Source organism: Danio rerio, chromosome 7, assembly GCF_052040795.2.
Source record: "Danio rerio strain M-AB ecotype USA chromosome 7, GRCz13ab, whole genome shotgun sequence".
In the NCBI taxonomy this organism is placed as follows: domain Eukaryota; kingdom Metazoa; phylum Chordata; class Actinopteri; order Cypriniformes; family Danionidae; genus Danio; species Danio rerio.
Genome location: NC_141027.1, coordinates 75253367 through 75268943, shown reverse-complemented (window position 1 = coordinate 75268943; position 15577 = coordinate 75253367). Strand labels below are relative to the sequence as shown.

Below are 15577 nucleotides of genomic sequence, written 5' to 3'. Positions count from 1 at the left end.
ACACAATGTACAGAAAAGAATGAAGGGTTTTTGGAATTTAAGTATCGCAATTTACATAAAAACTACACCGTTAATGATTTTTGTAAATTGCACACTATTATACTGTAATGTAGGCATGGGCCGGTATTGTAACGGTGCAGTGACTCTGACAATGGAGATGGGGATCCAAATGCAGGTTTACTAGAATGGTCAGGCAAGCAAGGGTCAACACCGGGGCAAACAGATGTATAAGAGTTATCCAGAGTCGTCGTCAAAATAACAGGCAGATGGTCACAAGGCAGGCAGCAAACAGGAAAAAACAAATAAACGAGGCAAGGGTCAAAAACACACCAAAGCAAGACAGGGGTAAACGCGTTTTAGTGTCACAAGAACAGATAACAAGACTCAGCAACATAGTGTGTGTTTGTGCTGTTCTTATAGTCCAAGTAATCAGTCTGAGCAGCTTCAGCTGTGTGAGTGTTTAATCAATAGTGACTTGGAGCAGGTGAGTGTGTGTGTTGCATGACTGGGATCTGTAGTAAACCGGCAGATTTGTAGTTTATGTGAATGTGAGTGTTTACCAGCGATCTCTGGTTGTTATATCGCTGGTGATTGTGAGAGGTATAAGATTCTGACGGTATGATAACCTTGGATAAAAATATCACTGTTTGATAGTATTGTGATTACTGCTCTAACATATGTTCATTTTAAATGTCTTGTGTAAAAACAGGGTTTCACATCAAATTTCAGACTTTAAGATCATTATCAATGAAATTTTAGACTATCACAGGGCAGATTGCTAATAATTAATAACCAGTGGAATTTTTTTACTTGCTTAATTAAAAGTAAACTTCAGTTATTTCTCAGCCACGTATTTTAAATAATGTATCAAAACAAGCAAACTCTAGTTATATACATATATATTTTTATTAGCACAACATTTCTTTAAATGAAGACACATTTTAAAAGCTTTAATAAACTACATTTTTTAAATGCAATTTTGTTTTCTAATGTTCAATAATATATTGTCAGAATTCTGAGGTCTAAATCAAGGTTAATATTTATCTATAATTTATTTAATCGACACTCACAATGAGATACTAATCTAAAAGTCTTCTGCAAATCAAACCAAAACAAAATATTTTTCACTAATGCAGTGTAGCATAAACAATATTAAATTAAAATCAATCTGACTGTTTCAAAGTTTTAAAGCTGTAACAAACAACATTTATGCACAACATAAATTTATGCATAAAAACATGAAAACATGGAAAACTTTTAACAAATGTTATTTTAAGGATGTAAGGAAGACAATTAAAACAAAATTGCTGAATAGTTAATAAATGTTAATTTTGTTAAACTTTTTTTTATTGCTTTACATGGACAATTAGTAAAAATTATGACCTGTTTAAAAGTATTTAACACCCACAACAGCATATTTCAGTGAATTTATTTAAGGCCTTAATTTAGTTTTTGAAATTAAAGACAATTTAAGACCCCGCGGACACCCTGAAAAATCTAACTTTTATTTTTTTGCAAACAAATTTCCCCTTTGAACACAATATATATTTTTTTGAGAAACATTAAAATATTTTAGAGCAGTAATGTCACGATGCTCTCTTCATTAGTTTTAAAAAAACACAAAATTCTTTGCAATTTTAAAATAGCATCTTTGGATATTTTTTTTCTGCTGGTATACTGTTTTCCCAAAAGGCTGAAAAAAAATGTAAAAAATAAATCTTACCCATACCTATGAACGGTATTGCAGAAAATGTTGCCGGTTTAAAAACCTTGACTTTTCCGAACCGCGGTATGCTTTGAAAATGGTTATCATCTAATGCCTTATGTAATGTGAACTTATTTTACTGTAGGACAGTTAGTTGGTTGTTAGAGACTTTTTGTTGGTTTAATCAACAATAAGTGAAGTTTATTTATAAATTAATTTCGAGAGGAGCACGCACTTATGATTGATAGCAGCTGGTCCTCATTAGCTAATGCATGATTCACCAATCAGATGATTCCTAAATCACTAAATAACCAGACTATCTTACCTTAGCCATCTTTGTCTTAAAGAATCCCCCCTTCAACCCCTTCTCCTCCCATTTCCTTGTCAGGGTAGCACGGAGGCCTTACGCCCCATTCACACGGGGCGTCAGAGTATGCTTCCCATTCACTTTGAATTGGTGACGTCAGGCGTTGCCGAACTGCATTGTGGATCCGTCTGCTCTGCTTCAGAGGCGTTGCTCGCTGCAGAAGTTCGGACTAGCTCAACTTTTTAAGCGCCGACAGAAGTGTCAGCCAATCAGATCGCTGTATGCAAATACACTAGCTAGACAGTGGCCTATTGCTGACTGAATTTTATTGGCCGACGCTGCTATGACGACCGCGTTAGCACAAACTTCAGACACGCCTTCAGTCAAGCGTTGACGCTGAAGCCCCGTATGAATGGGGCATTATGGTTAGCATCATTGCCTCACAGCAAGAATGTCACTGGCTCAGATCTTATCTGGCCAAATCGGCATTACTGTGTGGAGTTTGCATGTTCTCCCCATGTTTGCTTGGGTTTTCCCATGGCTCTCCGGTTTCCTCCCACAGACTAAAAACATGTAACACAAGTAAATTGACAAAACTAAGTTGACATCAAGTGTTGAATTCAGTATTCACACTCAATATAGCATTCATAATCAATATCTACCATTATCAAGCACTTGAGATCTCAAGACCTACCTGAACTCAAACTCCCCTCTCGCCCTGCAGCAGGGGGGAGCCCCGGGCTCGAGGATCTCACGAGCTCAGGGCTCTCTCCCAGGACTGCATGCCAAACACACCTTATAATCAATCATCAGCTAAGTGCGAACAATTGAAACCAGTTAGCCATTAGCATCCTTCATCCTTATGTTATTCATGGTCATTTCTGGAGCTTGATAGCCTCTAATCACTTATATTGTTTGTAAAAGAACTGAGAACATCTCGGTTTGCAAGGTATGATATTATTTTCATCTTTGAGCCAACTATTCCTTTATTACACCAAAGTTTTGGTTCGGCTTTCAAGAGTTAAAGATGGAGAATTTAAGACTTTTAAAACACCTTTTGTAGGGTATCGAATTGTTAGTTCAAACCTTTGAAAATATTATATTTCAGCGCTAGCACTTGTTAGCAGCACTCTTATTTCATTGCATCAATGAGAAACCTTTGTTATTGCTTTTAAATGAACCCCTTTTATGTTTTTAGTGTTAAAAAAGGCAAGGAACTTTTTTCTACTTTACTCGTACTACCGTCCCTTACATGCCCTCGATTTCTCCGCCACACTCTTCAATCTCAATTGCCCCTATTTGATCATCCTTGTATTATGAGTGTGTGTTGTAACTGTCTGTCTGAGTGCATTAGCGAGTACAGGCTCGTCATTTAATAAGTATTAAAACGGGCAGAGACGCAAGGCTGCCTGAGGACATGTAACAGGGTCCCTCATGCCACCAGCCCCTCCTCTGACGAAATTACCCGCTTGTTTAATTGCGATTGCTCTGCTTGATTGCTCATGCCCACACTGGCATGAAGTGGCAGGGCAGTGTTCCACTAAAGCTGTGACTATAGCTGGTGCCACGCTCACTTACTCACTTACCCCCCTCCCTCCCTCCGTCTCGCTGCTCCGCTTCCAGCCGATTACATAATCCACTAATACAAATTTGCCCTGACTAATTAGCATCATCAGCTCGTGGCATAATTTGATCGGACGAGCCATGTTTCTGTCTTTCTACGCTGCGCTTGGTGTGTGGCCTGTTTCCTCTGCCGGGTGGCTGATTCCACTGCTCGACGTACCACTGAAGAGCTATTAAAGCCTGAGCGATTGAGGTGGGGAAACAAGGTGAGGAGAAAGTTTTAACCGCAGAAAGTTCAACTATTAGACGAAAAAGCCATTTATGAATGGAAATGGTATGTGAGGAGGATATTAGATGTGATGGAAAAAAGTCAAATGTGAATCTAAAGAAAAACATTTAAAATAAACAATAAATATAAGAATACATTTCTAATAAATATAAAACATATAAAGAATGTATAAAGTATTTTAGTATGCTAACTGTTATTTTAAAAGTTAATCTATTCCAAATGATGCATAAGTACGAATATATTTATATACATGACATCATTTATGCACTCACTGGCCACTTTATTAGATACACATGTCTTAATTAGGGACAATGACCTAAGGTCCAAAAAATGAAAATATCCAGTGAGCGGCAGTTCTGTGCGTGAAAATGCCTTGTTGATGCCAGAGGTCAGAGGAGAATGACCAGACTGGTTAGAGATGATAGAAAAGCAACAGTAACTCAAATAAGCACTCATTACAACCAAGGTATGCAAAAGAGCATCTCTGAATGCACAACACGTCCAGCATTGAGGCGGATGGGCTACAGCAGCAGAGGACCACCCTGGGTGCCACTCCTGTCAGCTAAGAACAGAAAACCGAGGCTACAATTCACACAGACTCACCAAAATTGGCCTCCAGAGTCACCAGATTTCAATCCACTATAACACCTTTGGGATGTGGTGGAACGGGAGATTTGTTCATGGATGTGCAGCTGACAAATCTGCAGCCACTGCGTGATCATGCCAATATGGGGCAAAATCTCTGAGGAATATTTCCAGTAGCTTGTTGAATCTGCCACGAAGGATTAAAGCAGCTCTGAAGGCAAACGAGGGTCCAACCCGGTACTAGTAAGGTGTACCTAATAAAGTGTAATACTCAATATAGCATCAGAGTATTTTTCAGTTTACTATAAATGCCCATTGTCTGTAAATCCAACTTTAAACCACAGTTCAAGGATGACATTTAAGATTTTTAAATGACATACATGAACTAACGTGGATGTAAACAAAAAAAAAAAGATCTCCAAATTTAATATTTTCAAATAATATGCCATTTGCTTTTACCTGTGCTGGGTTTCAGCAGGAAGAGCATTATCTGCATCAAACATATGCCAGAATAGTTGGTGATTCATTCCACTGTAGTGACCTTTGAAATAGACTAAGCTGAAGGAAAATTAATGAATGTATGAAATTTGCGGAGCTCTTGATAACAACTTCACAAATTTCACAACTTCACAACTTCACAAAGTACAGTATGAGGAAATGAGAACTAAAAATATGAACTAAAGAGTGCTAAATATTTAGCTTTTTTAACGTCTCAAATGTTTCTTACACCTAAATACATTAAAGACACTTAATCCTAAAATTAAAATTTGCTCACCTTAATTCCAGACTTTTTTCTTCATTATAATTATATTTTATTTTTTGACATGTCTAAAGATGTTTACAATTTATTTATTCATTCAATTTCCTTCAGCTTAGTGCTTTTATTCATCAGGGTTCGCCACAGAAGAATGAACCACCAACTTATCCATTAAACACTGCAAAAAATGCTTTGCTTAGATTTTTTTCTTGTTTCTAGTCCAAAATATCTACAAATTCTTAAATTAAGAAGCATTTTCTTGACAAGCAAAACACATTGTCTTGTTTCAAGAAATAATATGCCAAAATAAAGTGAGTTTTTCTCAAAATCAAGCAAAATAATCTGCCAATGGGGTAAGCAAAATAATCTTGTTTTTCAGTTTGTGATAAAAATTATTTTGCTTACACCACTGGCAGATTATTTTGCTTGAATTAAGGAAAAACTCACTTTATTTTGGCAAATTATTTCTTAAAACAAGACAATGTGTTTCGCTTGTCTAGAAAATGCTTCTTGATTTGAGAACTTTTAGATATTTGGACTAGAAACAAGACAAAACAAATCTAAGTAAGAAATTTTTTTTTTGCAGTGTTTGTATTACACAGCGGATGTCCTTCCAGCTGCAACCCAGCACTGGGAAACACCCATACACACTCACATTCACACACACACATACTCTACGGCCAATTTAGGTTATTCGATTCACCTATAGTCTTTGGACTGTGGGCAAAACCGGAGCAACCAGAGGAAACCCACGCCAACACGGAGAGAACATGCAAACTCCACACAGAAATGCCAGCTGACCCAGTGGGGACTCAAACCAGCGATCTTCTTGCTGTGAGGCTACAGAATATTTATTTGTAATGCTGATTTTGCAATTTAATACATTTGGAAAGTATTAACTTTTAAATGCAACAAAATTACACAACATTATATTCAACTCTTAATCCCTTTTCAAAAGGAATAGGCCAAACACTTGTCCTTTTAAAAATCCACTTAAGGCCATGCATGTCATTTAATAATCACTCAACATTATATTCAAATCTTATTTCCGTTTTTCATGAGGACCAAAAAGTGTGCATCTGGATCTGTGAGTAAATGGTTTGAGATGTGCCATCCCTTTAATGATCACCAGGCATGAGGAATATTGATTCGTTAAGCTTCAGAGCATTGCGACAGTGTGTAACAGCATGATTAGCAGTTAATGAACGTCTTGGGAATTCTGCCGCGCAGCTTGTTTGGCTTTTTGAAAGTTGAGATTTTGACCCTTATGTTTTTTAGCATGTCAGTCTGGATCTTTCCCCTTTCTCTTGGCCCTTTGTTCTCCGCTCTTACAGAGACTTCAGTAGTTCAGTGTGTGTGTAAAAAAGAAAAGAAAAGGGGGCTGAATTGAGGTGGCCACCACCGCTGCTCAGACAAGCAGGAGTGTGATGAGATCAGACGAGTGTGTGTGTGTGTGTGCGTGACGCTGGCAGGTTCAGTGGGCATGGCGCTTCCTATTGTTGTCTCAGGCTAATCAGGACACTGACACTATATGAAATGGGGATGACAATTGGATTTACGCACACACAAAAAGCACAGCGTAAGAATATCTAATGCGGTCATTAGCGAGGACACGAGTTCATGGGGGAGAAAGTGAAGAAATTAAGTTTGAGTGCATCCAATTTAGCTTGATTGCACGCATTCATTTACATTCGATTATGCTGATACTGACAGCCTCCTAAATGCGAGCCGACTGTTTTGCATGGGCCGGGATGTGAAATACCTTCAAATAAATGATGCGACTTCTAATTTGACGTCTTTCCAAACTCCAAGTGCTTGCTTTATTTATTTTTTTGTCTTTGCTCTAGTCAAGGTTGTCCTTTGGTATAGCTCGGGAGAGTCAATTAAAGTCTTGATTATGTTTCATTTCAATGTCATGATCAGCTTTGTCTTGGGGTAAACTGGCAGGAGACTAGGGTTGTAACGGTATGAATTTTTTACGGTATGATAATCGTCTAAAACAATACCACAGTTTGACGGTTTCGCGGTATACGGTATGTTACAAATGTTACAAAATAATAGAACAGTGAAGCAAATTTGACTTTTTCCAAATAATATATTTTCAGTTACTATAAACAACACCACTTACAATGAACAAATAAAAAAATAAGAAAATAATAAATAATGTGTCAAAGTCCAAATAAACATGGTGCAAATCCTCAGTAAAAAAATAGATATAAATATTTACTATACTATAAATAGTTACATAACTAAACTAGATTCAATATGGAACATCCTTAGGTTTTATGTGCCAGCATGGATATGGTTGTCTGTGGATATGGATTTGGATATTGTTGTCTGCAATGCAGACAAACAGCTGCACCCTTATTTGCGTCTTTTGAAAACAGCAAGAGCAGCAGTTCGTCTTTACTGTGTCACTGTTTTGTCATGTTTCTGTGCTGCTGTGCATGCAAAAGTACTTAGTATGAGAATTATTTCATGCAAAACTTTTTTTTTTTGCGTTTTATTTAGCCGCGCATAAATGTATGCCTATCTCTCATTCCGTGTTGTTCAAAAAGCTCAGTGTTGGTCCACAAACAAAAGTGAAACCTATGCTTATTGGTTGTAATATAGCGAGTTTGAACCAATCTGGGCATGGAGGAGGGACAATGCATCAATGTATCATGTCTGGTTTGTCCGGAGACACAGTGACGAGTGTTTCTTTGTCAAATCAGTGTTGTCAAATTTTGATGACGTAACCGCACTGATTCTGGAGCCTCTGAAAGTCCGCGAATGTTATGTGATACAGCACTGGAAAGCACTGGAAATTCTCTTCTTTATGCCAATCTTTGAATTGTATGAATCGGATCAGCGGATCAAAAGTTATTAAATATTTAAGAGCAATACTTATTTTTAGCCGCGGGCGGCTGTCTCTGTCTTTAAGGGTTAAAACCGTTGATATGCAATTGTTCATGGTATGATAATCGTGCACGTTCAAATCGTGGTAGACCGTCATACCGGTATATTGTTACAACCCTACAGGAGACTGACGGAGACAAATAGAAATGAATGAAAGATTGTTGACAATTTGGTCCTTTTGGTAGGAGACTCTATAAATGGTCGTGTCTGGTTTCCTCTCGCAACTGCCTTTGCTGTCTACATATTTAACAGAACATTTTCCATAATTTACGTTGAATTTTATTTGGGCAGAGTGAGAGCGCGAGACAGAGCTGAAAAGTTTGTACAGGGTTTAAAATGAGCTCTCTTACTTTGACAAGATTTTGTCAACTAAAAGATTTTTCTAGAGTCATCCACCATAATTTTGTGGCTAAAAAGTATCGGTTCAGGCACTGTTTTTGCACCGGTACCATTTTAAAAGTATTGATTTAGCACCGGTATTGAAATAACCCCAAACGATACCCAACCCTATTAATAACTCATTTCTAATAACTAATTTATTTTATTTTTTGCCATGATGACAGTAAATAATACTTGACTAGACATTTTTCAAGACACTTCTATACAGCTTAAAGTGACATTTAAAGGCTTAACTAATTAGGTTAACTAGGCAGGTTAGGGTAATCAGGCAAGTTATTGTATAATGATTGGGGTGTCAAAATTAATCGTTTCTTCGGTGCACCGCGATGCAGACGCGGACAATTCGGTATCGGTTCAGTAATAATCATAACTGGTTATTACTGACGTCATTTACCTCATATGCGCTCTGTCGCAAGGGAGGCGATCGCGAGTATTTACAACGCTCTAACTACTTAAAACTCAGAAACTGTGCACAATTTCACTGTGTGTGTTTGCTGGATCAGTCTTTCACTGACATATACAACAAAAGCCCCTATTTCACTGAGATCGAGAGAATGAAAGTACTGAATTTCTCTCTCTCTCGCTCTCTCTCACACACACACACACACAGTGGCCCATTTGACCTGCTGGCGTGGCTCTCTTTTCCTCTCGGCTGTTTTACAGCGTTACTTCTGGATACAAAAACGAGCGCGTGTCTGAAGAGTTTTCTCCACCGTGTCTATCATACATCAGCTGTGAGATCGCCGCTGCCGCCTGCCGCTCAGTGTCACTCATCTGTGAAGAGCGCAGCGCGCAAGAGCCAATCGCAACAGTTTTTGTTGAGGGTGTGACCAATCAAAGAAGGTGTAAGAGAACCAGGGGCGGTGGACTGGCCATCTGGCAATTCTGGCAAATGCCAGAAGGGCTGGACCATTTTTTTAAAATGTGGGCCGGTCAACTATTTTTATTTATTTTTCATATATTGTTTTTACATGTAGGCAGTTTTTATTTCTTGCAAGATGTGAATATTATGATGATGATGATACTAGTAAGAATAATAATAAATGTTAAGCATTGGCCCAATCGGCAACGACCGGCTGGTTTCGAGATGGGCCGACCCAATCTGAGGTTACGCGGACGTAATCAAAATCTGGCAAGAATGTCAAACAAACAGTAAGTGCAACACAAGCTGATAGTCAGAGATGGACCATATAAAGGGAAAAGCAGTCAAGTCAGACACTGCCAAATACATAAAATTAACTGAACTAGTCTCGAAAGGGGGCAGCGCAGTGGCGTAGTGGGTAGCACTGTAACCTCACAGCAAGAAGGTCGCTGGTTTGAGCCTCGGCTGGGTCAGTTGGTTTCACGTGGGTTTCTTTCTGGTTTACTTCACAAGTCCAAAACATGCTATAGATGAATTGGGTAACCCAGTAATGGGTTGCAGCTTTGAGGGCATCCGCTGTGTAAAATACATGCTGGATAAGTTGGCGACTTGGCAGTTCCCAGGGACTAAGCTGAAAAGAAAATGAATGAAATGATTGCATATATAAATGGGTTGTTTTTGGATCCCGTCACCTACATTGAATATTTAAATATCCCTTAAATTTGGTACTGCTTATATAATTTTACCATCTGTACACCAATATAAGTAGTGAATGTGCGCGTCCATGGGTGGGCCTGTGTCGGTGTGGTAATGTGGGCTGGTGTGGCTACAATGCCAGGGCTGATTTTTAGACCCAGTCCACCCCTGAAGAGAACTAGACAAGGATCAGAAATTGAGCTGGATATTTATATTTGTTTATATTATTTGCTTAATGCTCGTTTTGTTTAAAGTTACAGTTTACATATCTGACTGTTTGTATTAAATGACAAAATTGTATTACAAATAATATATAAATATAAATATATTCATACATTTAATACAAGAACTGCAAGAAATACAAGACATATAAAACTGTGTATGAAAAGCACCGTCAATGCACCGTGATGCACCGAAATATCGGATTGAAACGAATCGATGGCTTGATAATCCGAACCGAACCGTGAGACTAGTGTAGGTTCACACCTCTAATAATGATGGTTTGTTCTGTAGACTATAAAAAAAATATAACTTGAAGCTAATAATTTTGACCCTAAAATGGCTTTTAAAAAAAAATTAAAACTGTTTTTATTCTAGCTGAAATAAAACAAATAAGACTTTCTCCAGAAGAAAACATATTATCAGACATTCTGTGAAGAGATTCTGCAATTTTTTCTTGACTGAATCCCAACTCATCCCATCCACACACACACAAATAGAATATCAACAAGCATGTCATGTTATTTGAGGAGAAATCAGTGCCGGGATGGTGGTTTGTGTACACACTGCACTTATATCTCAGCAGCAACAGTTCGGGATTTGTGTTGGGACAGCGAGCAGCAGCAGTCTGGGAGAGCGAGAGTGAAATTAGAGGAGGAGAGATGTGAAATATTGATGGTCTCTCTCTGTGTCCATCGCGAGCCCATTCATTATTCATCCCACCTTGAAGGTAGGATTGCCGCCCTCTCATGCAGGGTCCTGCCCACTCGTGTGTTTGCTCTTTCTGGGCTGCTGGAGACTCTGTGTAGCTCTGCTGACATTTGGCTCTGGTCATTCGCATGCTGCCGCTTTCTATTTCGGACTTATTTTTTCATTTGGAAAAAACAGTCAACGGTCACCCGGGTGGGAAAGATGGATGCTGTCTGTCAGTGTGGATGTGCATGAAATCAGGGGTGGCCTTTAGGATCCGTGACCTTAGAGAACACACAAACACGGTTAATATTCTGCCTCCCTCATGTCAGGTCGTCTGTTCTTCTCCAGCGTTTATAAAACTGTAAATAGCTTCAGACAGGCCTTTACACTGAGAATAAATAAATGATTCATTGGATTTATTACCTTTTTTTAAAGGTAAGTGGTTGCAAACTATTTATATGGGCTGGTTTAAACTAACAATTTAAGTTGAACGTTACTAAATATAATTTGTTTGTTTAAATTCAGCCCGTATAAATTCACTGCATCCACTTACCACTTAAAAATGTAATAAATCCAATGAATTTTTTCTTTTCAGTGCATCTAATTCACATTTTCTTTTCTTTTTTCTTTTTTGTAAACTTATCCTAAAAGGATAGAAACCCAGCGCAGTGCTTAAAATGTGCTTGACTCAGGATAAGGAGGTCTCACTGCACAGGACTTGCTGTGGAATGGCTCCAAAGAAGTGTGTTTTTTGGTTGTAAAGGGAAGTTGACCTTGTTCGGCCATAGTTAATTTAATGCTTTTACATGTAAGTTTTAAATATTTCAGCTCACCCACCCTGTGTGAGTTTTTTAGGCTGTGTCCGAAAGCTCTAAAATGCTACCTTTAGAGTAGGGCTGCACATATTTTTAAAAGAATGTGAATCACGATTTTTCTTTTGCTTAAAATCAACATTATGATATTCTCACAGTTCTTTAGATGTAAAATAAAGGTTAATATTTAGAGGTGTGAACCTATACTGGTCTCACGGTTCGGTTCGGTTACGATTATCATGCCTTCGATTCGGTTCAATTCGATATCTCGGTGCATCACGGTGCATTGACGATGCTTTCTATGTACAGTGTTATATTTTAGGGGGGAGGCTATAACATGCTGTCTGTATAAACGTACAGATACACAGCGGCACTCTGTCTCTCTTTCAAACACGTACATAAACATAGACCAAACAAATAAACAAACACACGCACACTTAAGCCCTCGCAACAGGGAGAGCTTGCGCTGAGCGGAGCAGAAAAACGAAAAAAAAAAAAAAAACGAAAAAAAAGAAGCACTTTTCTGACGGTTCCTTACTGAGAGCTTCTCTCACTTCGAGCTCTCTCGACTAGGGTTGTAACGGTATGAATTTTTTTACGGTATGATAATCGTAAAAAACAATACCACGTTTTGACGGTTTCGCGGTATACGGTATTAAATAGTAATTCTCATAGCAAAGACCCTGAAAAGAATAAGAACACGTTTTCTGACTGAACAAAGGTTTTTCTATGGGGGAAAAAAATGCATTTATTTACTGACAATGTATCTGCCCAAAAGGTCTGGGAATGAACAGAACAGAAAAAAAGTGTTACAAAATAATAGAACAGTGAAGCAAATTTGACTTTTTCCAAATAATATATTTTCAGTTTCTATAAACAACACCACTTACAATGAACAAATAAAAAAATAAGAAAATAATAAATAATGTGTCAAAGTCCAAATAAACATGGTGCAAATCCTCAGTAAAAAATAGATATAAATATTTACTATACTATAAATAGTTACATAACGAAACTAGATTCAATATGGAACATCCTTAGGTTTTATGTGCCAGCATGGATATGGTTGTCTGTGGATATGGATTTGGATGTGGTTGTCTGCAATGCAGACAAACAGCTGCACCTTCATTTGCGTCTTTTGAAAACAGCAAGAGCAGCAGTTCGTCTTTGCTGTGTCACTGTTTTGTCATGTTTCTGTGCTGCTGTGCATGCAAAAGTACTTAGTATGAGAATTATTTCATGCAAAACTTTTTTTTTTTTTTTGCGTTTTATTTAGCCGCGCATAAATGTATGCCTATCTCTCATTCCGTGTTGTTCAAAAAGCTCAGTGTTGGTCCACAAACAAAAGCGAAACCTATGCTTATTGGTTGTGATATAGCGAGTTTGAACCAATCTGGGCATGGAGGAGGGACAATGCATCAATGTATCATGTCTGGTTTGTCCGGAGACACAGTGACGAGTGTTTCTTTGTCAAATCAGCGTTGTCAAATTTTGATGAAGTAACCGCACTGATTCCGGAGCCTCTGAAAGTCCGCGAATGTTATGTGATACAGCACTGGAAAGCTGAGATTCTCTTCTTTATGTCAATCTTTGAATTGTATGAATGGGATCAGCGGATCAAAAGTTATTAAACATTTAAGAGCAATACTTATTTTTAGCCGCGGGCAGCTGTCTCGGTCTTTAAGGGTTAAAACCGTTGATATGCAATTGTTCATGGTATGATAATCGTGCACATTCAAATCGTGGTAGACCGTCATACCGGTATATTGTTACAACCCTACTCTCGACTAAACACATATTGCGAGGGCTCAAACGGAGCAGTGCTCGTAATGTCGAGCGAAAAAAAAGAAAGACAGCTGTGAAACATAACCAGTTTTGTCTTTTTGTAGGAAACACACTTTAGATCTTTTAGGGTAAGAGGTTTTTGAGTTAATGCCATCTATAACTGAATGTGTGTCAGGAAAATCGAAAACAAAACTAACTGAACCGCGCTCATTTCTGGCGCCCCTCTGGATATACAGCACCCTTAGCATTTGCCTATGGTGCCTATGCCACGGGCCGGCCCTTAGTTGGCTGAGTGTTGTAAATTAGGGGTGTCAAAATTAATCGTTTCTTCGGTGCACTGCGATGCAGACGCGGACAATTCGGTATCGGTTCAGTAATAATCATAAGCGGTTATTACTGACGTCATTAACCTCATATGGGCTCTGTTGCGAGGGAGGCGATCGCGAGTATTTACAATAGAGCTGTGAACCTACACTAGTCTTACGGTTCGGTTCGGTTACGATTATCATGCTATACAAATATTGTTCATTATTAACTACAAATTAAATCTTATTATAACGTTTGACCCATTTATTTGCTGTCTTGAATGTGTCAGTCTCTCAGTGACTACATGTGATTACGTCTTATTTGAAGCTCACTTTTGGTGTCACACAACAGAGTCCCCCTAAATGAGAAGCTCATCCTCCCGAGCTCCTGTCATCCAATGGGAATGGAGGAGTGGTGGTGCGGGGATTGGACCAGGTGGGAGCTTCAAAGTTCTTCTCGTAATCCAGGGAAAAGCTGAAGAGTTGCCCCCGAGACGTGAAGAACATCTCTCCAGGTACTGCACACTAAGGCACAGCTCACAGCTTAGCGTCAGACCCCTTTGATGCCACGCGATCCTAAAACTTTTGTTAGTTTATTTGGCTGCGTTTTCATGTATAATGTGCATTCGGACTCTTTCTGAAAAGGAAATCCTGCTGAAATAACCCTGGAGCCTGAGCGGTCTTGCTAAAGGCATCAGCGGACTCAAAGGGCTCAGCTGCCAGGTGTTCAATAACACAAGCGCGGAAAGCACTAGGTCAATCTCGGGATAAATCTTGAGAGGAAAAGAAAGAGCCAACGTAAGCAAAGAAGATCCTATCAAATTCATATTTTCTGAGCCGAATGGTAATATCTGACGATAGTGATCGATAGATGAACTTTCAGATAACTGGTTAGGAATGATTTAAATGCATTGAGAGCTGGAGCTGGAGATGAGAAAGCTCCTCTCAGTCCCTCTGAAGTGCTCGAGTGTGAATCTATCAAACCTGCTTTTGAGTGTGTGAATTCTCATTTCTCTCTGTCTCAGAGGGAGAAAAAAAAAGGAGAGAGAAATCGGGAAAAAATCTATGGAATTGTGTCTGACATGTATCATCAGAAGTGTAACACACATTAAAATAGAAGGGAAGCGGTGTTTGAAGAGGATATTTAATGCTGCTGTTCTCTGAAAAGTTTTAGTTTTTATGTTAAACAAATTAAATAATTAATAACATTTCTTGCGGCGTTAAACAACGTATTATTAAATAATATATATTTAGATTTATTTATTGACTGATACACATTTAAAAAGGTCTTCAGGGATCTTATTTTGTTTCTGTATTTTGGGTAGGTCGTGTCAATGTTTAGCTAACAGCTCCTGCACACCAGTCTAGAAGTCAGATTATTTGTAGCTATGTTACATACAAGTTTTTTTTTTTTTAAGTAAAAGTACAATGCTAAACATTTATGTAAAGATATGTATATAAAATGTTATATATGTCACCTCATTTTATTGTATTTTTGCTTTTTTATTTAAAATAAATTGTTAATGTTTCATTATACTATCATTCAGAGAAAAATATACAAATTGCCTAATATTTAAAAAAAAAACTCGACTGCGCTGGCTGATTGTATGTCTGCTTTAGACCAACTATACATTACGAAAATGAAGCGTGGCCGCGGCTGGAAAACAGTGTTTAATGCATCGCTCGTCACTTCAGGAGGAGT

The 15577-nt window shown here is 38.3% G+C and overlaps 1 protein-coding gene across 3 annotated transcripts in view; it reads left to right on the top strand.

Annotated features, from left to right (window-relative positions):
* The window catches only part of LOC147843282 (uncharacterized), a 513583-nt gene that overhangs the window by 6885 nt on the left and 491121 nt on the right, over nt 1–15577 (top strand). For all 3 annotated transcript variants that reach the window (XR_015496518.1, XR_015496519.1, XM_087262268.1), the window contains exon 2: nt 14228–14390. Coding sequence is in view for 1 of the 3 variants with exons in the window: in XM_087262268.1 (XP_087118394.1) it covers nt 14239–14390 (152 nt within the window). In the remaining 2 variants the exon portion in view is untranslated. The remainder of the gene's footprint in view (nt 1–14227; nt 14391–15577) is intronic.